General features: G+C 41.7%; 1 protein-coding gene across 3 annotated transcripts in view; it reads right to left on the reverse strand.

The window, feature by feature from the left end:
- Positions 1–27,734, reverse strand: part of CAMK1D (calcium/calmodulin dependent protein kinase ID) — a 392,897-nt gene that overhangs the window by 149,188 nt on the left and 215,975 nt on the right. For all 3 annotated transcript variants that reach the window (XM_025264475.3, XM_025264476.3, XM_025264474.3), the window contains one exon: positions 4,455–4,529. In XM_025264475.3, coding sequence (XP_025120260.1) covers positions 4,455–4,529 — 75 coding nt within the window. The remainder of the gene's footprint in view (positions 1–4,454; positions 4,530–27,734) is intronic.

The raw sequence follows: 27,734 nt of genomic DNA on the forward strand, positions 1-27,734 counted from the left end.
CAGTGTGTTTGAGGAACAGCAAGGTGAATGAAACAATGCAGCTGAATGAAGTAATGAGAGAGGAGTGGGAGATGAGGTCAGGGAGGTGACCAGCGGGTCTGGACACAGGAGGTCCTGGAGACCGCTACAAGGACTCGGTCTCAGGACCTTCCCTGGCAATGCAGTGGTTGAGACTCCGTGCTTCCACTGCTGGGGCTCTGGGTTCTGAAATGGGAAGGCAGTGGGAGTTCTCCACAGAGGCATGACAAGGTCTGGCTAACACGCTGAGGGAGAACAGTGCAGCCGGGCAAGGCTGCGGGAAGCAAGAGGAGTTTCATTCATGGTGGTGATGATGGCGAGAAAGCGGCTGAATCCTCAGGATAGTCTCGAGGGGGTAACCGCAGGGTGTGCCGACGGATGGGATTGTGGGGCATGAAAGAATAAAAGATGAGTCAGGGAGGACTTTGTTTTTGGCCTGAGCAATTGGAAGAAAGGAGTTTACCACTTGCTGAGATGAGACCGACAGCAGGAGAAGCAGATTCTGTGGAACGTTCAGGAGTTTATTTCAAATCTCATGAGTGAGTAATACTCATGACATGGCCAAGTGGAGCCACTGAGCAGACAGTTGGATATACAGCCTGGATGTAGGGAAAGGTCTAGACTGAGGATATAAATTCAGGAGTTACCCACATATAGACATTTAAGCCTAACTGAAAATATGATATAGTTCAACTCAATACGAGGTATAATCTCATTCTTTAAAAAGTATTCTGATTTGTCCTTTGAATTTTATCAGCCTGAAGTGTATTTTGCATCCTAAGTTGTTACAGATGTGGAAGGGGAGGAGTTGAGGGTGGTCTTTTATCATCTCCAGATATGTGGGCTAATATTCCACAAAGTCAGGCCAGAAATAAAGTTGAAACAAACTGACTTTTCTTCTATAATTCACCCCAGTGTCATTTTGACCTCACACCATCTAAACGAAGAATGTTCCAAAAAGAACTATTCATTATGTTGTACACCTAAAATGAATACGAAGTTATAAGCCAATTATCTCTCAATAATCACAAAAAGAACTAAAACAGAGAAGCAAGTTTCAGAAAATAGCATTCTGAAAAAAAGATATTTGTCCCAAAACCCAAAAAAATTTAAATATAGACCTCTATAAACAATCTAGTCTCTTTTGCTGCAACAGCAATGGAACAAGTATGCTACATACTCAGAGTTGAAACAGCAATTAGCTAAGTAATAAAATTAGGGGGCTGAGCATCCTCTATTATATCTGAGTGTCAGTGACCAAGATGATGTTTCCCAGGAAACCAGAAACCTCCCAGGCACAAATATTGTGAAATACAGTTCCCCTCAAATGCTGTGTTCTAGATCAGCCCTGAGTACTTAGAAAATAAGGACTTTCTAAACTCTTCAAAAACAAACAAACAAACCCAAACCTCCTTCCGCTGATCTAAGCAGAAAAGACACAGGGGTCTTGGGAACAAAAACTATTGAGACTTATCAATAAAAACTAAAACACAACAACAAAACCAGTAAAGCCCACAAAACCCTCGGCCTGACCAAAGGTTTTCCCAGGATTGTATTCTGATAGAACAAAGCTTTTCTGTCATTGCTTTTTCCCTTCTTCCCTTCCTTCCTCTCTCCCTCGTTTCTTCCTTTTTGGTCACTGCTTTAAAGAAACATCATTGGTTTAGATAACAAATGGAGAAGAGGAAGGAATAAGAAAGGTCAATCTCAATTTTTAAAATATCTGACATAAAATACTTTAAAGGAATATAATTACAACATTAAAATACACTTAATATTTAGGACTAAACTATCAACATTTTACCAAATGCAATTCCTTTGGGGACCAACCAGAATTAATGTGAATTGCAGATGACATGACTGTTTAGATAGAAAATATTAAGGAATCCACAAAACAACTACTACAACCTGTAAGTCAATCTAGCAAAGTTGTAGGTTAATGTACAAAAATCAATTGTATTTTTATACAATTATACATACTACATATATAATAGCAGCGAGTCAATGGAAAAATCAAATAAACAAGAGGACTGAAAAGGGAAAATATTTCCAAATAAATTCAACAAAGACATTGGAAGATTTACACACTGACAATAACAAAATAGTAAGAGAAATATTTCAAAGTTTGTCCCATTCTGGATGCTTTCATGCTCTCCTGCCAGCCCACCTTTATATACGCTTCTGCTCCTAAGTATATAACCAAGCTGCTTAGAAAGGCAGAATTCAAATGTACTTGAACTTTATCTCATAAAATTAAAGACCATCTGCAGAGACAAACTGATAAAATGATATAATTCCATAAAGAAATTAGTCTGCATTGAGGACCTATTATTTATGAGATTATTTCTCACACATTTTTTCTCTCTCAGAACTCACTATAATCCTCTATGTAAATATATTATTATGATGTAAAATTTTTTCCAGTAAGGAAACGGAGACTGAGAAAGGCCCAGTTATTTGCCAAAATACACCCAGCTATTAAGAGGCAGAGCTGAGACACATATATTTGGGGTGCTCTCTACTTATTTAGTGATATTACCATAAACAGAGAATTTAAAGCAAGTGAATACATGTAGTTTTGGATTCAACTATCAATACTTTGGGGGTTTTTTGTATCACCAATAAAGAAGCACACATTTAAATATACTAAGGACATTTTGTGGGGCTTTTTCTTGTCACCAAAATGTCCTATTTTTCCCACAGGGCAGTCAGTATTTGGTGGAAAGGTGATTCACCTGCTTCTTTACGAGGTGGTTCTGTATAAAACAAAGTTCCATGAGCTTCTAGGAAGTACATGAGACTTAGGGAGAACTAAAAATGTGCTGCTGTCTTTGCTGCTGCTGCTGCTGCTGCTAAGTCGCTTCAGTCGTGTCCGACTCTGTGCGACCCCACAGATGGCAGCCCACCAGGCTCCTCCATCCCTGGGATTTTCCAGGCAAGAGTACTGGAGTGGGGTGCCATTGCCTTCTCCGAGAAATGTGCTAAATTTGCTAAATTATAAAACAAACAGAACAGCACAGAACTAGGAGAGCCCACACTTAGGATACTGAAAATTTAACATGGAGCGAGCAGTCATTGCCTACTGTATGGCAGACAACACCACACGAACCTGTAAAACTGCTCGTCACCATCTCGGACTGTCTTTCGTCAGAGAAAAAACACCCACATGCTTCCAACCTAGACACTTTTAGAAGTATCTATGCAAAAATCTCATAATCTACTAAAAATACTTCACAATAATGAAATATTAAACAAATGCATTGATGAACAGCTGTTTGCATGTTAATATGATTCCAAGTTAATACACTGTTTAAACATTCATCAGGAAAAGGAAAATCGATTTAAAAAATAAACTGTAACGCCTGACCCTCAAATCTTCTACCTTTGGAAATCCAAAGTCTGAAAATCATTAATAAGTAACAAAATGTACATATTTTGACCTTCAACAAAAATCCCCTTCGGTCATTAAGCTCAATAGTACAGAGTTCCAGAATTTACTCAAGTCGTGGTGAAAATGTAGCATTCTGATCCAGTTTCCATCACTTAATACTAACAAATTTAATCCTATGATACTCCTACTAATTATATCACTTAGAAGAAAGCATTTGTGTAAGTGGGGAAGCTAATTTCATCTCACATTTTAAAAAAACAAATGTTCAAGTGAAGTCTCTACCTAGATTTTCAGCTTTCTTATTTCTTCCACCTTCTGGTAAGCTCCAGAGTTACTGGAATGCAGAAATATTCTAAAGGGGGACTATGTTAATGGCATAGTCTGACTCCAATTATATGTCTCTTGTGTCTGGCATGAATCTCATGCACTTTCATCTGCCAGCAGCAGAAGAGGAGAAGGGGAGGGACAGAACACAGAGCTGCCATCTGCTGCTACCCCCCAGCTCCTGAGAAATGAAGACAAGCCGGGGAGTTTCTCCTGGAGACAGAAGCCGTGTGTACTTCCCAGCGGGATCACGAAGTGCTTCCAGGAAGCAACATTTGGACCTCGCACATTAAAAAGCAAAAGAATTTCCCTGGAGGTCCAGTGATTATCCACTGCAAGGGGCATGGGTTCAATCCCTGGTCGGGGAACTAAGATCTTGCAAGTCACGTAGGAATAATAAACAAATAAAAATAATTTTTTTTAATCCACAGTTAAAAAAAATTTACAAGAGACATCCTAAATAGAGTGACCCTGCAAAAGTAGCACTGGATTCCATTACGAGAACTGTAGATTTTCACATCCAGCAGCTGCAGACAACAGCAAGTGAGGTCTCAAGGTCACTGTCCTTAGACAGACACATTCTTAACCTAGTGTCCCGCAGTTCCCACCACCCCCTGGGGTCTCACTACTGACCCATTCCATTAATTCATTTCACAACCTGGCCCTTTAGGCATCTGAGTTTGCAACCCCTGGTCTGCAAACAATTAAACACAGTACTTACAGCTGCATGACCAAGTACAAGTGATTTGGGCTTTCATAGATGTCTTCCAGGGCCACGATGTTCTCATGCTTAATCCTGAAAGGAAAAAAAAGTGCGCACATGGAATAAGTACATGAGACATGTAAGTACAAAGAGACATGCTACCTTAAAAACAAAAACAAAAACAAAAAAACACACATGTCGTAATAGCAAAAAGTTCTAAGACAGAATCTAAACACTACAAGGTGATGTTTTAAGATGCCTCTTCATCTTTTCCCCAGACTTTTTTCCCGACTCATCTTCCATGCTCTCTGCTCTTCTCTCTGGAGGCTCTGTATCTGATCACGTAGCAATACAGGATAACCATCACTGCTTCCCTGTACACCCTACCCCTCTAGAATTTATTCACAGGAATCCCAGGAATGGGCCAAAATCCTATTATCTGGCAGGGTGCACTTTGGACAGCTGAGCCCCAAGGGGCATTTACTTGTTTCCTCTTTTGCAGCCTCACAACGGCCATCACAGACTGACCGGAACAGCCCATTGTATGCAAACCCATCCCCACAACAGGCTGGATGTTCCAGGGATCAGCTTCACCTTCAGGTTTCTGACTCCAGGGTAAGTAATGGAAAACTAGACTGACCACTTCATTGGGGTTCTAGTCACCATTATCCTCAAAGGGCCGTTCAGTACCCCAAGCAAAGTAGACCGATGCTTCCCCGAGAGTGCCTCCCAGACAAGCAGCACCAGCGTCTCCTGGGAGATGGTGAGAAATGCAAATTCTCCTCAGACAGAATCAGAATCTCTGAGGCTGGAGCCCAGGAACCTCAGATGATCAGTCTGCACAAGGGGAGGTGGAGGAATTCTGTATTATGACAGGGCTTCTCAAAGGGCACACATGAATCTCTGGGGAATCTGGTCCCAGCGCACATTCTGATTCAGTGGATTCTGGGCAGGGCCTGAGAGCCTGGCATTTCTAACAAGCTCCCAGGAGATGATGGTGCTGCTGGTCTGCAGACCACACCGGGAGCAGCAAAGTCCTAGCAATAAAACTAAAAGAGAAGAAAACAGTCTAATTCTTGCCCTTCGAACTACCAATTAGGAATAGCTTCTGCTCAGAATGTACAACTTGGTGTTTATTTAAAACATTTGAGAGAAGAATCATTTCATTATGAGCTAATTAGCTCTTACCACAAACTTCTTTGAAATGACTGCTGAACCATTTAAAAGCAAGCATTGAACAGGCAGATTCCTGTGAATCCCTGAAAACAGGCATGACAGCCTATTCATCCTATTTCCCCTCAGTACTTAGCACAGAGCTGCTTGATAGCATGGAGCTGCTTTGCTCCTAAACAACGAGTCATTATTTATTTAGGGAAAATGAATGCAATTTCCCTAAGTGTGAAATGTCTACCCCTCAAAAGAAATTTATAAGATAGAACAAACCAGAATATGATCTTCCTTTTGAGCAGACGAAACAAGAGAACAAAAGAATTAACTGAGAGAGGCTATGCTTTGCTTTCATCACTGCAGCTCTTATCAGTCAATGCAGTTGATGTGTAGGAAGTAAGAACACAGATTATCCCAAATTCACATTTCATCTGATTCCAAGGCAGGGAACCTAATTATTTGTTAGCAGTGGCTTCTGTGGTTCCTAAGCAAAATAATATCAGCAACATATCATATGAACCAAGTAAACTATTCCACCAAGGAAACCATGAGAGAGTAACCTGGCACCCCGATACCCCAGATGTTTGTGGAATTATTATTGGACATGTGAAAAAAAATGCAAAAACAGTACAGAATACATGGATTTTCCCCTTTTCCAATTAAAAAAAAAATGCCATTGGAATCCATCACATAGGCACAAATGTCTTCTTTCAGTGAAGTTTACTTGGGAGTTAAGAGCTTAGACTTATGGGACTGTGAAAGGAATGGGGTTTATATGGAGAACTGCCAGATAAAACACAGGACACTCAGTTACATTCAATTCTAGATAAACAATGATTACTTTTAAAATATAAATGTGTCCCAAATACTGCACTGCAGTTTATCTGAACTACAAATGTAAGTGGGTGCTAGATCGGGCCACTCAAGTACATGAATCACAATAAATGAGCCTCCAAACTGGGCTTGGGGGTTGTACCTAGAATCTTAGCTCCCCTCAGAGGTTCGGCCAAGAAGACAATTTGAACCCTGGACTACAGCCATTAATACAGATTCAACTATATACAAAGAGTCAACTATATACAAAGCACCTGCTCAAAGTAGGAGACTAATAAATTAAAAATATAAGTCCTTTATTTGGATGCAAGGCATAGAGAAATTAAAGTCTATTTAACTTGCTACACCTTACATGAGTTCTTACCGTGGCTCAAACGGTATAGCTACTGACTCTCCCTTTGATGAATCAATCAGTCAATCAATTATCACTTCCTGACTTTCTGCTCTGTGTCTGGGAGAATATAAGAGAAAAACGAAATAAGGTTTGCCCTCAAAAATCTTATCACCTTAATGGAGAGACCCATGAAGCAATGAGGGAAGAATTAAATGCTATGTACTGCACAACTGTTGTTAAATTCAGAGAAGGCAAGGCCCTGGGTCAGAATTATGGTGAAGGCCTCAAAAAAAAAAAAAAAAAAAAAAGATGGAGGTTAAGTTGGGTAGGATAATGTATCAATAAGCATATCATAAATTTCAGGACTTCCCTGGTGGTCCAATAGCTAAAGACTCCGAGCTCCCAATGCAGGGGACCTGGGTTCCATCCCTAGTCAGGTAACTAGATCCCGCATACAGTAATAAGATCCAGCAGAGTCAAATAAATGTTTTTAAAAATTTCCAAGAAATTCTAAAATGGCCTTTTAAATGTCTCTTAAGAAAAGTGGTTTAACTCACTTGTAAATGTTACAATGTGACAAAAGATTGCAGCCTAGTCCCCCACAGCTGTTGTCCCGCACTTTATTCCACCCTCAGATTCCTTAAGGAAAACCAAACTGAAAATTTTAAACATTATTTCATAGCCAGATTATCCCTACAAAATGCCATGTGAATATCCATCCACACACCTCTGCATGCTCACCATGTACTAACCACACAGCTAGGAATCACAAGAGAGGTACCTTAGCCCTCTAGGAACTCACACAGCTGGGTGTCCAGCTGCAGCCAGGACACTTCACAGGCAATCTTTCTTATATTTACCAGAAATCATCTTCTTTACAATTAGTGCTCTCTCCTGGTGCCAACACAGAACAAGCTTACACATCATATAAGCTCTTCTCATATATCCTGCAAGTATTTGTGGGATATAATTTCCCTTCTAAGTTTACTCTTCTTATCATCCGTCAGTTCTCTTCCAACATGAATTCTACTCCTTCCATCGTGTTACTGTCACTTCTGTTTGTTTGTTTTGTTTGTTCAGAGCAGGTTATTCTGAACTGAAAGTAATGATCCCAGTGCAAGATACAGCCATCAAGAATAAGATACTAAATAATAGGGTAGAGCTATTAACTATGCTGAGCTGGATATTATAATTTTGCAGATAAAGCTTAACCTTAGGTACATTTTTTAAGGCAGCTGCATGACTGTTGGCATATAAAGAATATAAGCTCCATGGAGGCAGGGATTTTTGACTATTTTGTTCATTACTGTCTCCCCAGTGCTGAGAAAAGAGCATGGCAGGTAGTATTAATACTTTCAGTACATGCTTCTTGAATGAATATAATAATATAAAGTTTAGGGACAATTAAATGACCAGATTATTTTTACCTAAACTTCTACCAAACAAGATCTCCTCTCTTACTCAGGCTTGACTTTTTGAACTTAGCTTCATTAAACTCAGTCTTTTGGGCTCTATGTGATGCTTCAGATGATCAGAAATATTCTGGAGTTTGATTCTCTCTTCTATTATATTTATGACCCCTCTCCACTTTGGGCCATCTGCATATTTTGTTGGGACACATGCATTCCCTATGTCTTCATCCAAATTCCTAAATTCTTAAGTGGGAAAGTTACAAGCCAGAACTCCATGGTATTCCACCAGAGGCCCCATCAAGAAAACTAAGACATTCATCAGCTGGTTTAGATGGCTGCTGAGTTGCAAAGCCAGCAATTTTAGCCCATTTATTTTACTGTTCTAGCCATAAGTGGACAATTAAAATTCTTTGCTGAAATGGCACTCCTCACTTTGAAAGTGAAGTCACTCAGTTGTGTCCGACTCTTTGTGACTCCATGGCCTATGAGGTTCCTCCATCCATGGAATTTTCCAGGCAAGAGTACTGGAGTGGGCTGCCACTTTCTTCTCCAGGGGATCTTCCTGACCCAGGGATCGAACCTGAGTCTCCCGCATTGCAAACAGATGCTTTTACCATCTGAGCCACCTGGGACTTTACATACCACATAATACTATTTGAAAGGGAAATGGGTATTTGGAAAGAATTGTTCTTGGTAAACTCATGGTGACTCCTAGCAACCACTACAGATTTTACTAAATGATTATAATCCATATGCCCAATTTATTGTTTCAGAACTTTGCTATGCACTGGAGTCAAACTTTCCTGTCTCTACATCTCATAGTCTACCTTTTTCATATTTGGAAGATTTGCCAATACCTCTTACGTTGTTTTCTCAGATATTTCAACTGGGAGGCTTGAAATAAATGCAATTTCCTTAGTCCCCTGGGATGTAACACATCTAAATCAAGTGAATTAATTTTATAACTTTCTTTAGGCCCCAATTACATATGTGGACTTCCCTGGTGGCTCAGACGATAAAGCGTCTGTCTACAATGTGGGAGACCCGGGTTCAATCCCTGGGTTGGGAAGATCCTCTGGAGAAGGAAATGGCAATCCACTCCAGTACTATTGCCTGGAAAATCCCATGGACAGAGGAGCCTGGTAGGCTACAGTCCATGGGGTCGCAAAGAGTTGGACACGACTGAGCGACTTCACTTTACATATATTTTATATATATCATGTTTTGAGTGTTAACTATGTGTCAAAACTATACTAAGTATTTTTAAGGATTTCATTTAATATAGTAACCCTACAAAGTAGCTATCATTCTCTCTATTTTTAAAAGAAGAAAACTAAACTAAAACTAAACTTAAACTAAAAGTAAGATCCCCAAGAGGCTAAGAAAGCATTCCAAAGTCATACAACTAGTAATGGATTTGTTAAGATTCTAACTCCTAAGACCCTGTTTAAGCACTTATGCTATAAACTTCATGTTAACTAACTTATAATGAGAATATCAAAGATATTCTCATAAATTCTGAGTTGTCTGTATAAAATCATAACACCTAAAGTTAAAATATTAAGTTTCATAACTAACAACATAATATCCACCTCTGAAGGCAGTGAGGCAGAGATCTGTATTACTCTCCTGAAATCTACTGGAAGCTCTCAAGATACTTGGTTATAAACATCCTGACAGACGAAATCCCAGTGGGTCAAAGTGAGCCAGAGAGAGAGCTATTCAGAAGCAGAAGGAACAGTTAGGAGTCCAGAAATTCTAATTAGGAAGAGCCTTCAACCAGCCTACATCTGCTGGTGTCATCCGAAGAGGCAAGAAAGTGGACAGAGAAAAGAGGTGGGGCACCTCATCAACAACCAAATGGAAAACAAAAGTTCTGTTACCCTTGCATAGCTGAATCCCTAGGTCAGCACTCAATCTCTCTAAAACAGGGCCAAGAAAACCTTCATACATAAGGAATGTTCACCCCCAAACAGCAATCCTTTCTAAAATGTGCATAATTCAAAAGAATAATGTCATTAAAAACAACTCTGTGATGAAAAGAGCCTCACTTAATTTTAATCACCTGCCTACCAGGCCCAAAGTAAGCCCTGGATGGTACATCTACATACAGAGGGCAAATGGTTTAAGTAGTAATCTACACTAAAATTGGGCTTCCCTGGCAGCTCAGCTGGTAAAGAATCCGCCTGCAATGCGGGAGACCTGGGTTCGATCCCTGGGTTGGGACAATTCCCCGGAGAAGGGAAAGGCTACCCACTCCAGTGTTCTGGCCTGGAGAATTCCATGGACTGCATAGTCCATGAGGTTGCAAAGAGTCAGACACGACTGAGCGATTTTCACTTATACACTAAAACCTCCATAAATCTCCACTAATGGGTAGAGGAGGTGAGCTGAGGAGAGTGGGCCCAGGCAGAGAGAGGGAGAGAAAAGCTGAATGGGAAACCAGCATATAGACGCTGCTGCAGACTTCTGCCCGCATGGCGACTGACAGCCATGCAAGAAAACCCCATGGAGAGCCAGGAGAACATGGTAAAGTTAATCCATGCAAAAAACTGTGCCAAATGCACAAGCAGGCCCCATGCCAAGCCCCCAAGCTGCAGAGAACATCAGGACCCAGAGGACAAGCATCCTATTGACTACACATGCTCCTACGAAATGATAGTGAGATCATTTCTCCCTCTGGTCCAGTTCTCCAACGTTTACAGAAGCCACACATTTTCAACTCCACATAAAATGAGGGAGGTTAGAAAAACACTAAAGAGAAGAGGAAAGCAGGGAAATCCCTTTTTTTTTTGTTTGTTTTTCATCCTTTTTTCACTGATCTTGAAGGGGACAGGGAAGCACAGCAGCAATTATGAACACTAAGAGGATTATCAGGAGGAAAGGCAACAAAACATCTTTCCTTCGTGTGGTCTTTAGAAAAGGTCACTTATCTACTCAGGTGAAAGAGGCCACAGGAGAATAAGAGATGGAAGTAAATGTAATCAGAAGGGGACATGAGACAAGGTGTTTACTGGTGAAGGCAGAACAAGGATGGTGGCGGAATGGATCTCAGCACAGGTGCGCAGATGGAAGTTGCATCAACGAGCAGTGACCAGTCTCCCGTCCTCCTCCCTTAAGCACTTCTGGGCTAACAGTCCAGTCCAAGAAAGCTCTTTCTCAGGGGAAACGCAGGCTCCTCTCAAGCAAAGACCTAAAGGACTGGGTCTTTCACTGCCCACGACTCAACTTTTTTTAAACAGTCCACAAAACTTAAATTTCATTCACAAAAAAGATGCTACAGTTCTCTGGCATCGCAAAATGGCCTCAAAAATATCTGAAGAGCATTCTGACATGTTGGCAAACTTGTCTAAGCAAACAGTATGTTTTATTTTTTTTAATAAACAAAATAATTTCCTCCTTTCTTGGGTCATTTACAGTGGCTCAGTAATAAAGAACTCGCCTGCGATGCAGGAGCCTCAGGAGACGCGGGTCCGATCCCTGGATCCGGCAGATCCCTCGGAGAAGGGAATAGCTACCCACTCCAGTATTCTTGCCTGGAGAACCCCATGGACGAGGAGCCTGGCGGGCTACAGTCCATGGGGTCACAAAGAATCAGACACGACTGAAGTGACTGAGCATATACATAAGCAATACAGGAAACACTGTTGAGAAAATCAGGATATTGTCAGTCACAAGGGAAAGTGATAGAGCTGAAATATTTGCCAGATGGTATTAAAAAAATAATACCTTTCCTTTTTAGAACTTAACAGGCACATTCACAGATGTTATCACATTTCATTTTCACAACAACTCCGTAAAGCAGGTATTATTATTCCTATTTTATAGATGATCATTCCCAGTTTATAACCACTTAATCGTTCTTCCATCTTCCCTCTGGTCTTGCTCTCTTTCTAACCATTCTCCCTGCTGTTTAAAGAGCCACCATTCCACGATATAGAATATACTGACCAAACTGACTGAAATTCATCAGCGGCTCCCCCTAGTTCAGAATAAAGTCCAAATGACTTGACATGACCTACAAGGTACCATGTTGCTTGGTCTTCACACACCATCTCATCCTCCAGTGCTGCCAGAACTTTACTGGACCCAGGCAGTTCTCAAACACCAGTGCACACCTTCTTCTCTGGCCACACAGATGTGCTCATCCCTCTCACATCTTCTCACTAATCTATTCACCCTCTCAGACCCATTCTACAGCGCCTCCACTGTGAATCCCTTGCTATTCCTTACCTTTCATAGGACTGATTCCCTCTCCTCTGGACTACCCCAGTTTTTTCATCACCTGTTGTTATACACATGGCATTGCATCCACCTGTCTGTATGAATATCCATGTATATATTAAATGGTTTTACATGCAGAGAATAAAAGTCTAGAAGGATACAGTTAAACTGGTGAGTACCTCCAAAAGTGAGCTAAGATGAGAGGATATTTTCACCCTCCAGTTTTTGTTAACTGAGTTTCTTCATCTGAACACAACAGAGAGAAATGATTTGAGTGACTATTTTCTCAATGCTTTCAAGGACGGCACCATACTAGTTGCATAGGAGAGAAAGTTAATTCATTATACATAATAAATTCTTTAGGGCATGAGGGCTTGATTCTCTTACTGAACCCAAGTACAAAAGTCAATGGATTGTTGTATTGCCAGATTTTTACTAAGAGGTACTTTTTAAAAGGCTCTTGATCAAAATCATCAACAGCTGGTTCACCAAAATCTATCCATAATGCTGGACACAAAGAAACACATATTGATTAGTTAAAATGCTCAAGCAATCAAGACATACTATGGGTCTCAGCTCTGACACATCTAACTGCAAGATTTTGGACAAGTCATGAAATACTTTCTGACTTGATTTCTTCATTTCTTAAATGAATACTAATTATGTGGTCTCATTATCTACCTCTATACACACACACACATATATATACATGTATAGAGGTAAAATTATCACACATACACGTGTCTATGATATTAGATAGACATGGAGAGATCCTGTCTACTAGGAATATAGGCCACCCTAGGAAAGACTAGAATTCAAAGTCCAAAAGCTTTGAATCATCTTTCTTTGCAGCCAGCAGATGGGGCTGTAATCAACAGGACAAAAGGAGCAAAAGCCTAGTACCTAAATCAAGAACATCTTAAGAATGCAAGCCACTTTCCTTGTCTTTTTAAGGATTAAGTACCTAGAACTAACACCCAAAAATGATGTCCTTTTCATCACAGGGGACTGGAATGCAAAAGTGGAAAGTCAAGAGATACCTCAAATAACAGGTAAACTTGGCCTTGGAGTACAAAACGAAGCAGGGCAAAAGCTAACAGAGTTTTGCCAAGAGAACACACTCGTCATAGCAAATAACCTTTTCCAACAATACAAGAGAAGACTCTACACATGGACATCACCAGATGGTCAATACCGAAATTAGACTGATTATATTTTTTGCAGCCAGAGATGGAGAAGCTCAATACAGTCAGCAAAAACAAGACCGGGAGCTGACTGTGGCTCAAATCATGAACTCCTTATTACCAAATTCAGATTAAATTGAAAAAAGTAAGGAAAACCACTAGACCATTCAGGTATGACCTAAATCAAATCCCTTAGGATTATACAGTGGAAGTGACAAATAGACTCAAGGGATTAGATCTGATAGAGTGCCTGATGAACTATTGACAGAGAGGTTCATGACACTGTATAGGAGGCAATGATTAAGACCATCCCCAAGAAAAAGAAATGCAAAATGGCAAAATGGTTGTCTGAGGGGGCCTTACAAATAGCCGTGAAGAGAAGAGAAGCTAAAAGGCAAAGGAGAAAAGGAAAGATATACCCTTTGAGTGTAGAGTTCCGAAGAATAGCCAGGAGAGATAAGAAAGCCCTCCTCAGGGATCAAGGCAAAGAAATAGAGGAAAACAATAGAATGCGAAAGACTAGAGATCTCTTCAAGAGAATTAGAGATACCAAGGGAACATTTAATGCACAGATGGGCACAATAAAGGACAGAAATGGTATGGACCTAACAGAAGCAGAAGATATTAAGAACATGTGGCAAGAATACACAGAAGAACTGTACAAAAAAGATCTTCAGATAATCACAATGGTGTGTTCACTCACCTAGGCCAGACATCCTGGAATGCAAAATCAAGTGAGCCTTAGGAAGCATCACTATGAACAAAGCTAGTGGAGGAAATGGAATTCCAGTTGAGCTATTTCAAATCCTAAAAGATGATGCTGTTAGAGTACTGCACTCAATATGTCAGCAAATTTGGAAAACTCAGCAGTGGTCACAGGACTGGTAAAGGTTAGTTTTCATTCCAATCCCAAAGAAAGGCAATGCCAAAGAATGTTCAAACTACTGCACAATTGCACTCATCTCACACACTAGTAAAGTGATGCTCAAAATTCTCCAAGCCAGGCTTCAGCAATACGTGAACCGTGAACTTCCAGATGTTCAAGCTGGTTTTAGAAAAGGCAGAGGAACCAGAGATCAAATTGCCAACATCCGCTGGATCGTAGAAAAAATAAGAGAATTCTAGAAAAACATCTACTTCTGCTTTATTGACTATGCCAAAGCCTTTGACTGCATGGATCACAACAAACTGTGGAAAATTCTTCAAGAGATGGGAATACCATACCACCTTACCTGCCTGCTGAGAAATCTGTATGCAGGTCAAGAAGAAACAGTTAGAATCAGGCATGGAACAATACACTGGTTCCAAATCGGGAAAGGAGTACGTCAAGGCTGTATATTGTCACTCTGCTTATTTAACTTATATGCAGAGTACATCATGCAAAATGCCAGGCTGGGTGTAGCACACACCTGAAATCAAGATTGCCAGGAGAAATATCAATAACCTCAGATACCACCCTTGATAACCACAGATGATACCAACCTTATGGCAGAAAGTGAAGAGGAACTAAAGAGCCTCTTGATGAAAGTGAAAGAGGAGAGTGAAAAAGCAGGCTTAAAACTCAACATTCAAAAAACTAAGATCATGGCATCTTGTCCCATCACTTCACAGCAAATAGATGGGGAAACAATGGAAACAGTGACAGACTTTACTTTTGGGGACTCCAAAATCACTGCAGATGGTGATTGCAGCCATGAAATTTAAAGACGCTTGCTCCTTGGAAGAAAAGCTATGACCAACCTGCTGCTGCTGCTAAGTTGCTTCAGTCGTGTCTGACTCGGTGCGACCCCATAGATGGCAGCCCACCAGGCTCCCCTGTCCCTGGGATTCTCCAGGCAAGAACACTGGAGTGGGTTGCCATTTCCTTCTCCAATGCATGAAAGTGAAGTCGCTCAGTTGTGTCCGACTCTTAGCAACCTCATGGACTGCAACCTACCAGGCTCCTCCGTCCATGGGATTTTCCAGGCAAGAGGACTGGAGTGAGTTGCCATTGCCTTCTCCAACCTAGACAGCATATTAAAAAGCAGATTCATTACTTTGCCAACAAAGGTCTGTCTAGTCCAAGCTATGGTTTTTCCAGTAGTCATGTATGGATGTGAGAACTGGACTATAAGGAAAGCTGAGTGCCAAAGAATTGATGCTTTTGAACTGTGGTGTTGGAGAAGACTCTTGAGAGTCCCTAGAACTGCAAGGAGATCAAACCAGTCCATCCTAAAGGAAATCAGTCCTGAATATTCATTGGAAGGACTGATGCTGAAGCTGAAACTCCAATACTTTGGCCACTTGAGGTGAAGAACTGACTCATTTGAAAAGACCCTGATGCTAGAAAAGATTGGAGGAGAAGGGGACAGCAGAGGACGAGATGGTTGGATGGCATCACTGACTCAATGGCATGAGTTTGAGCAAGCTCCGGGAGTTGGTGATGGATAGGGAAGCCTGGCATGCTGCAGTCCATAGGGTGCAAAGAGTCGGACACCACTGAGCAACTAGACTGAACTTAAGTATCACATGTGATATTCTCTCATTTTGAAATGAGTTTTGCTTTGAATCCTTAAAAACAAACACCAATTAAAATCTTGCACACTGCTGATAATAGTTTTAAAAAAGCATCTTGCACATCCTTAGTACAAGACAGGGTACACAGAGTGGAGCCTTACAGCAGGAGGCGGGACTAGAGACTATCATGGTACCATGACAGGGCCACCAGCTAGCCTGGCTCTGTCTCAAGGGGGCCATATGTCGATTCCATTATTTTCCAGAGTCTTAGTTTCCTCCCCTGGAAATCAACTAGGCAAACAGGAGACTCCCTTAGGTCCTTTCCAACTCTAACAATCAATGAATCTAAAATAATGAGCAAAGTATACTGAAGTATGTCTGATCCCACAAAGCTTGATTCTAAGCCAATATGCAGTGTTCTCCAGGATTCTGCTTGCTACACAGAAACCTGGATTACAAGTCATGCTTCAACAGGCTCTTTTGCGTGGGTAAATTTGTCAGTTAGACATGGAATAGAATTTCTTGAGATAAGAATCCATTTACAAGGAAAAGACTTTCTTTTCACTCTCCCACAGTCAGCCTCTACAGGGCCCTAAACCAAGAGAGAAAGGACCGAGTGATTTGTTCATGTCTGGAGTAACTCCAGAAGTTCCAACCAAGGCTTGGTTGTCTTTAATCCAAAGGAGAAATGAGTTAGTTTCAAATCAGTGTGAAAACCCCAGTGCTTGGCACATACCAACACTCCGTGAATATTGCACAAGAATGGATAAATCAACGAGTGACTAATCCCAGCCTTCCTAAAGTCTTACAGACCAAAGACACTCAAAACCTGGGTACCTGAATCAAAAAAGGATAAAGATTTGACTCTTTCTTTCCTACTCCTATCACCACCCATAATAAATTACAGGTGGGTCTCAAAATCAGAATTATCTGATTTTTTGATAATTTTTAGAATTATCTGAGGAGTTTTAAAATATATGATAGACTTCCCTGGGGGTCCAGAGGTTAAGACTCCATGCTTCCACTGCAGGGGGGCACAAATCTGATCCCTGCTCAGAGGACAAAGATTCCGAAAACTGCTCCTTTAAAAATAAATAAACAAAATTAAAATAAAATATATGCTATCTGGATCTACCCCCCCTAGAGATTACGATTTAATTGTCTTGGAAAGTGGCCTAGGCTTCTGAATTATGAAAAAAAAAAAAAATCCAAGTGATTCAAATGCAAAGTCTGAGTTCCTCTGATAAGTTACTGAGTTAATAAAAACCTTGGATGGTAAGAAAGGATTTACTTTTAAATACTTGGTTGAATACATTTATTTCATAACTGATCTGATTTAAAGATAAGAGGCAGGGTGTCCTGAGGATAAAGGTTCAAGGCTACTGGGCCTACATATCAGTCCTCTGCGAAAAATAGTATGAAAATTTAACAAATTTCAACTGGTTAACTATAACATTTCTAATATTTCAAGGCCTTACTAAGACATTTAAGGGAATGTTGTGATTTCCTTCGCTGGATTTTTGGCTACCTTTCTGTCAAAGGGTAATAAGGGTAATACACATTTCTCTGGATGTTTTAACCTTGGAGTCTTGCAGAACATAAGGCCCTTACTTGCCTGGAAACAGAGATAAAGTCTTATAACTTTCATTTACCAGCTCCACTGATATGACAATCCAGCCTCCAAAGACACCTTACGAAGGGACTCTCAGAAAGCTTGTTCCAGGGTCACTGCAGGCCATTTCAATGCGAATTGAAAAGCCATGCCTATGTGCGATCCTGCGATGACCTGTAACCAGACGCTGACAGCCTGGGCTGCATCCCACGGCTTCCTCACACACACACACCATGCCCCAGACCAAAGACACGGGGTTTGCATTCAAGGAGCACCTCTAAGAGGCTTGTAGCTCTGAACAACTTGCATCCCTGTGAGTATAAAGGAAAAGGGGCCAAGACAATGCGTTGGAATCTTGAGAAAAGGCATCATGTCCTGTTTCTTTCCTATCACGAGAGCCCTGTGCTTTCTCTGTGCCAATACCCACAGTGAGGTCCTGTATTTCACAACTTGAATCCAGGCTCTGCCAAGCCCGCAGGTGCCCAGAGTGGCTCAGGGGCACGGCCCTGGCACAGCACAGCCTGCAGGTAAACACGGAGCCCCGGGAGTGTGGGTAAGGAATGCAGAGGCACATGGCTGCCGCCTGTGCTCCCTCCAGACAGCGAAGCCTCGCGGCCAGAGGAGCAGGATGCTGGAGGCTCCGTAAAGCTGCTGGAATACTGTGCTGCTTATTGCTAAAGCGAGGAGCAAGTTATACAGGAAAAAGATGGTGTGGAAAAGAGTTAAAAGGGAAAACTAGAGATGGACGTCTGCTCTGAACAACTGTTTCCCATCAGCTCCGTTTCAGACTGAGGAGGATGGAACTAGATGCTCCTCAATGTTCTAGAAAAGTGCCCATGTTCAGACAACTGACCAGAATTGAGCTTTCTTTAGCTTTTGACCATCAGTGATAAACACTGTCAATGCTCAGGGCTGCTCAGGTCAGCCCCAGGCTTCAGGAAATCAAATGCATTTGATGGAAAAAGTAGTGTTCAGGCACTTTCATGAGGGTGTTTGTGGCTGGCTGTGTGTATATATAGCACACAATCAGACACACACACACACACACACACACACACATGCTGTGTTCAGTCACTCAGTTGTGTCTGACTCTGTTGTGACCCCATGGACTGTAGCCTGCCAGGCTCCTCTGTCTATGAGACTTCCCAGGCAACAATACTGGAGTGGGTTGCCATTTCCTTCTCCAGGGGATCTTCCTGACCCAGGGATCGAACCCATGTCTCTTGTGTCTTCTGAATTGGCAGGCAGATTCTTTACCAGTGTGCCACCTGGGAAGCCATATATATATATCTGTGTGTTTTTTAATTGTATAAATATATATAATATATATTTATCTGTTATATATTGTTTATTTTATTTATTATATATTTATAATATAAATTATATATATATAATTCATACAATTTAAAAAACACAGAGGTAATCTCTATGACTGTCTAATAAGGGCAACTCTGTTCCTTCTTGAGAAAGCAAGAGCGAGTTTCTTCATAACTGCAATTAGAGACATGATTAGAAAGAACAGCATGTTTTGCTTTGTCAATGAATGTTAAAATGATGTGTCTGCTACATGCTTCGCCTTTCCAAATCGTAGTTTTATGGTAGATGGGTGTGAAGTGCCGAGGTCGTTTGGACTTTATAGTTTTACGACGTCCTGCTAATAAAAGATTATGATAACCCAGGGGATGAGCACCAAGGCTATGAGCAAATTCTCAGGAATGATACTATTCACAGATGGTGGCTCATAAACTAATTTCCATTCACTCCGCTTTCTAATCAGAATTTAAAAGGGAATTAGGAACGCAATCGTGCTGTGAGGGATAAGGGAATGGGAGAAGCCCCGTCATACGGATTGACCCTGACAGCTACACAAGGGTAGCCGGGGAGGGGATGGCGGCTGTCCCTGGGCTCCTCCGCACACGCAGAGCAGCTGCTCTGCACAGGCGGTGGCCATGGTCTGCAAGCCAGAGATGGGGGAGGCAGGCCAGGCCGAGGGCACGCACAGCCCGCCAGGCGCGTTTTAGGTGACTGCCTTTTCAGAGCAAAGGCATGGAGACTTTTTTCTCTCCAAACATCCAAGCACCTTAGTCCAACGACCAGACTTCCTTGAGGTCACTTTGGATCCGAGCTTTCCAGTCTGGTTTCCCCCAACTCCTCCGTGTTCTCAATAAATATTTTAGAGCCATTACGAAATACAACTTTTACAGGCCCAACTCTAATAGATACCAAATGTGAACACAGTGGAAACCACCAGCCGGTTTGCTTGCGTTCCCCTTGAGAGCACTTGTAATAAAAGTTAGAAAATGGGATTCATACATTCACACTGATAAAATACCACATTTCTTACCTGTTTGTGTACTGGGGCTCTCTATGTATAAAAACGTATATTTTAAAGGGCTCTGTTATTTTAAAAAAGAAGAAAACAAAAAAAAAAGATAGGGAAAAAAGAAACCACTGCACTAAATAATGCAGAAGGGAATTAAACAGTTTCTTCCCTGCTCTACCTAAAGAAGTCTAGTATTAATATTATGAATATGTTTTCAGATACAAAGAGTCCTGTCCTCAGAAATTCATTCACTAAGATGCTAATGTTCTTTTTCTTTCTGAATCTTTGGCCTCTTTAGAATTAGTTATTTAAGTTATGTTAAAATCAGGAAGATGCAAACAATGCAAAAAAGCAAAACAAATGGCAACCACTCCAGGATTCTTGCCTGAAGAATTCGACAGACAGAAGAGCCTAGCAAGCTACAGTCCATGGGGTTGCCAAGAGTTGGACACAGCTGAGCGGCTAACACTTTCTTTCTTTTTTTCCTTATGCGCTGCCTCAAGTCACACAGCGCTGGGTTCACAGTGTTGGAGTTGCTTTCTCACCAGAGGCTGGGGGGCAGCCAGCACTGTGGAATACACTCTTGCAGGCACAGAGCCTAGCAGAATGATGCATCTCAGGGAAAGGATGCCAAGAACATTTGAGGAGTAAAGTACAGAAAGAATAAGAGCCTGGGTGGAGGAAGGTGCAAAGTGTGGTACCTCTGGCAACGCACACACAAAACTGAGTCAGAAGCCCCTGTGTGGACGGTGTGGACATGAGACAGTTAACTAAGGAGCCTTGGGGGAAAGAAGCTTCAACGTGGAAATGAAGACCGGCAGTTGCAGGATCTTGCAATGAGCGTGGAGTCAGATGAACCATCTGGTAGTTTTCCCTCTTTCATCTTTTTTTTTTCCTCTCTTTTTCCTGGGGTGTGGGGGATGGGGCTGGTGGCAAACCAAGCATCTGAAGGTCTAATGTGACTTTATGACAAATAAACACACAGAAGCTCGGCTCAACAGGACAGTCAGTCAGCTGTCAGGATGAACACTGCACAAGAATGCCACCAGATGCAGTGCAGGTGGGCAACCCAGGCAAAGAAGGGAAAAGCACGAGCTCATAGAGTCGCCACCGCTCTTCCTCAAAGTCCACTGCACACCAGAGCCCTTGGAAGAGCATCAGCGCACATCACTTGCAGATAGCCAGCATAAAACTCACAGACCTAGACTTCATCAGACATAAAGAGAGTACATGTACCTATGACTGATTCATGTTGAGGTTTGACAGAAAACAACAAAATTCTGTAAAGCAATTATCCTTCAGTTATAAAAAAAAAAAAGAGCACCTTCAAGCGCCAGACCTGAGGCCAAGTAATCAGGATAGAAAAAGAAATAAAAATTTATTTAGTCACTAAGTTGTGTCTAACTCTTCTTGTGCGACCCCATGGAATGTAGCCTGCCAGGCTCATCTGTCCATAGGATTTTCCAGGCAAGAATACTGGAGCGGGTTGCCATTTTCTCCTACAGGGGATCTTCCCCACTCAAGGGTTGAATCCACATTTCCTGCCCTGGCAGGCAGATTCTTTACCACTGAGCCACCTGGGAAGTCCCATAAATAAAAAGAGAATTCCTGGAACTCCCTGGCCTGTGCGGAAAGACAGATGTGTAAGGAAGCATCAGGGTATGGCTCGGCCAACCTCCTGCCAGAGGGGTGGATGCTGGCAATGGAAGCACAGCCCGCTCCCATGTCTTATTCTGCCTGGGTGCTTGGCAGGGTTTCACCCCAGGTGCTGATGTGCAAACTTGTTGGCAGGTTTGCCAGGCCTAGAAAGACAAGGAAAAGAGTCCTCCAGAGAGAGGGAACAGCATTTGCAAAGACACAGAAAAGTGAGGTGGACTGTGTTGGAACCTAAGGATACTCAGATAGATGGGGAGAAATCTTGAGGGCAGATTGAGGAACATTATGAGAGGCTTGCTTGCTAGCTTCAACAGTGTGAGTTTTATGCTAAAGAAACTGGGAAGCGGGATGCACATGTCAAACTCCAGCTCTGAAAAAAAGTACATGTAGTATTTTGTTTTGCAGGGATATTTAAATACAGCCAGTAAGAAAAGCTAAGATAAGAATCTGCCTTCAATGTAGGAGACCCAGGTTCAATCCCTGGGTCAGAATGATGCCCTGGAGAAGGAAATGGCAACCCACTCCAGTATTCTCGCCTGGAGAATTTCATGGACAGAGGAGCCTGGTGGGCTACAGTCCATGGGGCTGCAAAGAGTTGGACACACTGAGAGACTAACACTTCAATAAGAAAAGCTATGACAAATCTAGATAGTGTATTAAAAAGCAGAGACATCACTTTGCTGACAAAGGGGTGTGTGTGTGTGTGTGTGTGTGTGTGTGTGTGTGTGTGTGCTTCAGTCGTGTCCAACTCTGTGTGACCCTGTGGACTGTAGCCCAGCAGGCTCCTCTATCCATTGGATTCTCCAGGCAAGAATACTGGGGTGGATTGCCGTGCCCTCCTCCAGGGGATCTTCCTGATCCAGGGATCAAATTGGTGTCTCTTATGTCTCCTGCATTGGCAGGTGGTTCTTTACCTCTAGTGCCACCTGGGAAGCCCCTGCCGACAAGGATCTGTCTAGTCAAAGCAATGGTTTTTCCAGTAGTCATGTATGGATGTGAGAGTTGGACTATAAAAAAAGCTGAGGACTGAAGAATTGACGCTTTTGAATTGTGGTACTGCAGAAGACTCTTGAGAGTCCCTTGCACAACAAGGAGATCAAACCAGTCAATTCCTAAAGGAAATCAACTCTGAATATTCATTGGAAGGACTGACACTGAAGCTGAAACTCCAGTATGTTGGCCACCTGATGCGATGAGCTGATTCATGGAAAGCCGACTGATGCTGGGAGAGACCGAGGGCAAGAGGACAGAGAATAAGATGTTTGGGTGGCATGACTAACTCCATGGACATAAGTCTAAGCAAACTTCAGGAGACAGTGAAGGATAGGGAAGCCTGGCATGCTGCAATCCGTGGGGCTGCAAAGGTTGGACGCGGTTTAGCTACTGAACAACAACATTTCAAAATAACTATAAATGGAGTATAGGTTTTAAAAATATGAATCACTTGAGACTTATACTGTAAATACTTCAAATTAAAAATACATATAAAATTGTAAATACCTCAATTTTTTTAAAAAAGCAATACCAGAAATCAATACATTATTTACTTAATTAAGCCTTGTGACCTAGTTCCTTATAAACCATGCTTTTAGTCCTTAACCCTCTCTCTCTCTCCTACCAATGGTGTCACTTAAACATGAAATTTCACTTTCCTCCAATTTTGATCTCTCAAGTAGAAAGTTCATACACACTTCTCTATTTCACCATGAACAAGGAGAAAAAGTCAATTGGACAAATAAACACACAAAATGTGAGGTTCACGACTCCTTTTGCCAACGTTTTTTTTGTTTTTGTTTTTTTTTTTTTCCTTTAAAAGAAAAGAGAATTGTGAGAAAGAAAACAGCATCTGTCATGATCTGGGGTTTTGTTCTTCAGAGTCTTCTTACACCTCCAGAATCAGGATACCGTTGATGGAATATTTCTTATTATTTTCCAAAAAACACTGTAGAGCTCAGAAAGACCTGTTCTTCTTCATCAACTACCAACACTTGCAACAGAGAGAACGCCAACTACTTGAAGGGATTTCTGATAATGCAGCTGCCAAGTCGCTTCAGTCGTGTCTGACTCTGTGCGACCTCATGGACTACAGACTACCAAGCTTCTCTGTCCATGGGATTCTCCAGGCAAGAACACTGGAGTGGGTTGCCATTTCCTTCTCCAATGCATGAAAGTGGAAAGTGAAAGTGAAGTCACTCAGTCATGTCTGACTCTTAGCGACCCCATGGACTGCAGCCCACCAGGCTCCTCCATCCATGGGATTTTCCAGGCAAGAGTACTGGAGTGGGGTGCCATTGCCTTCTCTGATAATGCAGAGACCCATCCAAATTTTCCACGGGCCTCAACACAGCCTCTGATCCTTTTAGAGACATATCTATCTCCTCTCTTTTCTTAACTGACGCTCAAATTTGGTACTGAATAATAACACAGGATGAAAATCAAGGTAGCCTCTCTGTATTAATGTGAATTAAAACTTGGCAAAGCACAGACCTTAAGAGAATTGGACAGACATAGAGAAGGCAATGGCACCCCACTCCAGCACTCTTGCCTGGAAAATCCCATGGACGGAGGAGCCTGGTAGGCTGCAGTCCATGGGGTCGCTGAGTCGGACAGGACTGAGCAACTTCACTTTCACTTTTCACTTTTATGCCTTGGAGAAGGAAATGGCAACCTACTCCAGTGTTCTTGCCTGGAGAATCCCAGGGAAGAGGGAGCCTGGTGGGCTGCCGTCTATGGGGTCGCACAGAGTCGGACACGACTGAAGCGACTTAGCAGTAGCAGCAGAGTCTCAAAGTGAACACTAAGCGTCGCCATATAGAACATTTTTAAGGAAACTGCTATACGCTTCTAAAGTAAAAGAAACCTGCATGACAAGGTATAAAGAATTTCTAAACTTTTAAAATAATTTCCTACAATTCAGTTGGATCTTGATTTTTTTTTTCCTTATTCAGTTCCATATTTTTTTTGTAATAACTATCATTTACTTAGAGCTTCCTACGTGTAGGACCCTGGGTGGATCACATTTCAAGAACTAAAAATGCTAAGGGAGGAACCTATTATCCTCACTTTACAAGAAAGGAAACTGAAAATCAAAGGGATTGGGTAATTGGCCCCAAATCAGCTAAATGGCATGTCCTGTATTCAAACCCATGACTCATTCCTAAGCTCACTACTTTCTACTACAGTAAATGCCTTGGAAAGGAAAGTCTGGATGTATTCCTCCACATTTCTTTAAGATAAGAAAATTTTTCTAGAGAAAGAGAAGTCTTATTACTTCTGTAACATTATAACAATATTAGTTACATAATAGGCTTTCTTTTAAATTTCTATTATCTGTAATGGTGGTCAGAAAAGGTTTTTTGGAGTTACACAAGTCAGACAGAAAGAAGCTATGAATATTCAGATGAAAGAATATTAAAAATTCTCACTGAGATTGCAGGAAATTACTATCCTAAAACCTGAAAAAAATCTTTTAAAATCAATTATAAGAATGCTTTGCACTCAGAAATCATCTTCCATACTGAGATTTGAGTTTTTAACCCAGCTTCTGGATAAAAATAATTAATAGAATAAATCAAAGAGTAAGGAATTTTTCTCATAGAAATGTATTTTCTATTTAATGGAAGATACTAAACAGAAGCTATTTACAATGTTTCAATCACTTGCTAAAATACTAGATGTGTGTGAGAAAATTACAGAAATTCTCCAAATAGTATGAAAACAATTTAAATAAAGTCAGACACCCTCATGATGAAAACGGACAAATAAACATCTCCTTAGGAGACTTCCCTGGTGGTCCAGTGGCTAAGACTGAGCTCCCAACGCACGGGAGCTCAGCTTGAGCCCTGGTCAGGAACTAGATCCCACATGCCTCAACTAAGAGTTCACATGCTGCAACTAAAGATCCCGCACGTGGCAACAAAGATGGAAGATCCCGCGTGCTGCAACTAAGGCCCGGTGCAGCCAAATAAAGATACATGTTAAATAAACGCATTTCCTTAGGAACATTCACAACGTAGGCAGCATTTTCAGATAAGATGCTCCTAAGTTATTTTTTAGAAACCCCCATGGTATGATAGATACCAGGCTGCCTCCCGTTAGCCATGCAGCCCTCTTTTGGTGAAGTTCTTGAGTTTTCACTTGACCTACTCAGTCCCACACAGCTTGTGCTTTGGGGAAAGTTAACTCTACCCCTCGGAGAAGGCAATGGCATCCCACTCCAGTACTCTTGCCTGGAAAATCCCATGGACAGAGGAGCCTGGTGGGCTGCAGTCCATGGGGTGGCGAAGAGTCGGACACAACTGAGCGACTTCACTTTCACTTTTCACTTTCATGCACTGGAGAAGGAAATGGCAACCCACTGCAGTGTTCTTGCCTGGAGAATCCCAGGGATGGGGGAGCCTGGTGGGCTACCGTCTATGGGGTCACACAGAGTCGGACACAACTGAAGTGACTTAGCAGCAGCAGCAACTCTATCCCTAACAGTAAGATCAGGGCATCCAGCTCAGGCCTTGAGTAAGGAAGCCAAGGATCTAAACGCTGCTGCCTGTCATGGGACCAGAAGAAGGAATTAACTATAGGATGGCATTGTGGAGAACAGAGCAAAGGAAAAGGTAGAAACCAAGCTCTTGATCCCGGTACTATTTCACTGCATGAAATTAAATGTTTAAGGCAGCCCTGTCTCTGGAGGAACAGACACATCCACCATTTCCCAGCCAGTCTCTCATACAAGCTTTGTTTTCTGTTGCTTACGATCAAATGCATCCTAATTGATACAGATGGTCCAAGTGAAGAAGTTCATGCATTTCTATCTTTCTCCGTAAGTGTGAACAAAAATAGAAGTCTGTTTCATAGCTAGGTTTAGAAATGAATTTGAAAATGATAGCACTGCCTTAATAACGAATAAATTATTATTATGAGTCTTGACTAAAAATAGCAGGGGATAAAAAGTTGCTCTCGTCAAACAAAATGTGGGAAAATGTTCACTGCTCTTCATATACTTCATAAAAATAGGCATCCACTTAAAATGTGAAAGAAATAAGGGAGACAGAGGAGGAGCTCTGGAATAACTCTGAGCCATCTGAGACATACAGTAAAGGCCAGAGGCCAAGGAAACGACAGCTTGGCACAAGAAAAGGAATGGATTTAAGCCATTTGTGATGTGCATCTAACCTTCACACAATCCCACTTAGATTTCTGCGTATTCGAAACCCACTCCTAATACAGGAAATTTTTAAGGAGCCATCTGACATCTATTTCCACTTTCTTCGAAGAGACCCATTGAATGCAGCTGTCGAGGGATATTAACACAAATCAGTGTTTTCTTGTAATGGCTTATGGAAAAATAGTGAGGAAAGTCATTTCTCTGTGGAGCTCCATAAGATATGAATTAGACCTTGCACTACCTGTAAGGAAAACTGTATAATTTAATACAAAAGGCCTGGAAGCCCTTTCAGAATCAGAGGGAAGTCTCCACATTGGGGCTCACTAAAATTCCAAGGGAAGCTCAGATGGCTGAGAGGGGCCAGGAACCTCGAGGAAAAGACGAAGGAAGCCACACAGTGAGGAAGCAACAACCCAGGGAGGAAAGAAAGCCAGGTTCTGAGGAGGAAGGTCGTGGAGGTTTCCAGAGATGAGGTAAGGGTCTGAATAAGGAAATACTCAGCCTGACGGCCAATTAAGATGGCGAATTATCTGACTTGTCACCAACGTGAAAGGAATTTAGTTTGGATGTCAAAGGTTTGGTCATTTGGCACAAGCCTTTGGTTTGAGTTGTGTTTATTTTTTGACTCACACTAATGGAAAAAAATAGAAATGTATTTTTGTTGAGAAATTCAAAGAGGTAATAACTCTGTCCTGTTTTACTCAGGCAGCCCTAGTGGAAGAGAAGACAGAGTTAGAAGCTCAAGGCAGACTTTTATACCTCAAACAAGGCGAGGTCACACGGACTGCACTAAACATATGTATCTAGTTTAGTGAAGAGAATAGATAAGCCTAGTTTTTATAATTATTTTGGGGAAAGAAAGAAAAATAAGTTATATAACTCACTCCTTTCCAAG

The sequence above is a fragment of the Bubalus bubalis genome, chromosome 14 (assembly GCF_019923935.1).
Source record: "Bubalus bubalis isolate 160015118507 breed Murrah chromosome 14, NDDB_SH_1, whole genome shotgun sequence".
Classification (NCBI taxonomy): Eukaryota; Metazoa; Chordata; class Mammalia; order Artiodactyla; family Bovidae; genus Bubalus; species Bubalus bubalis.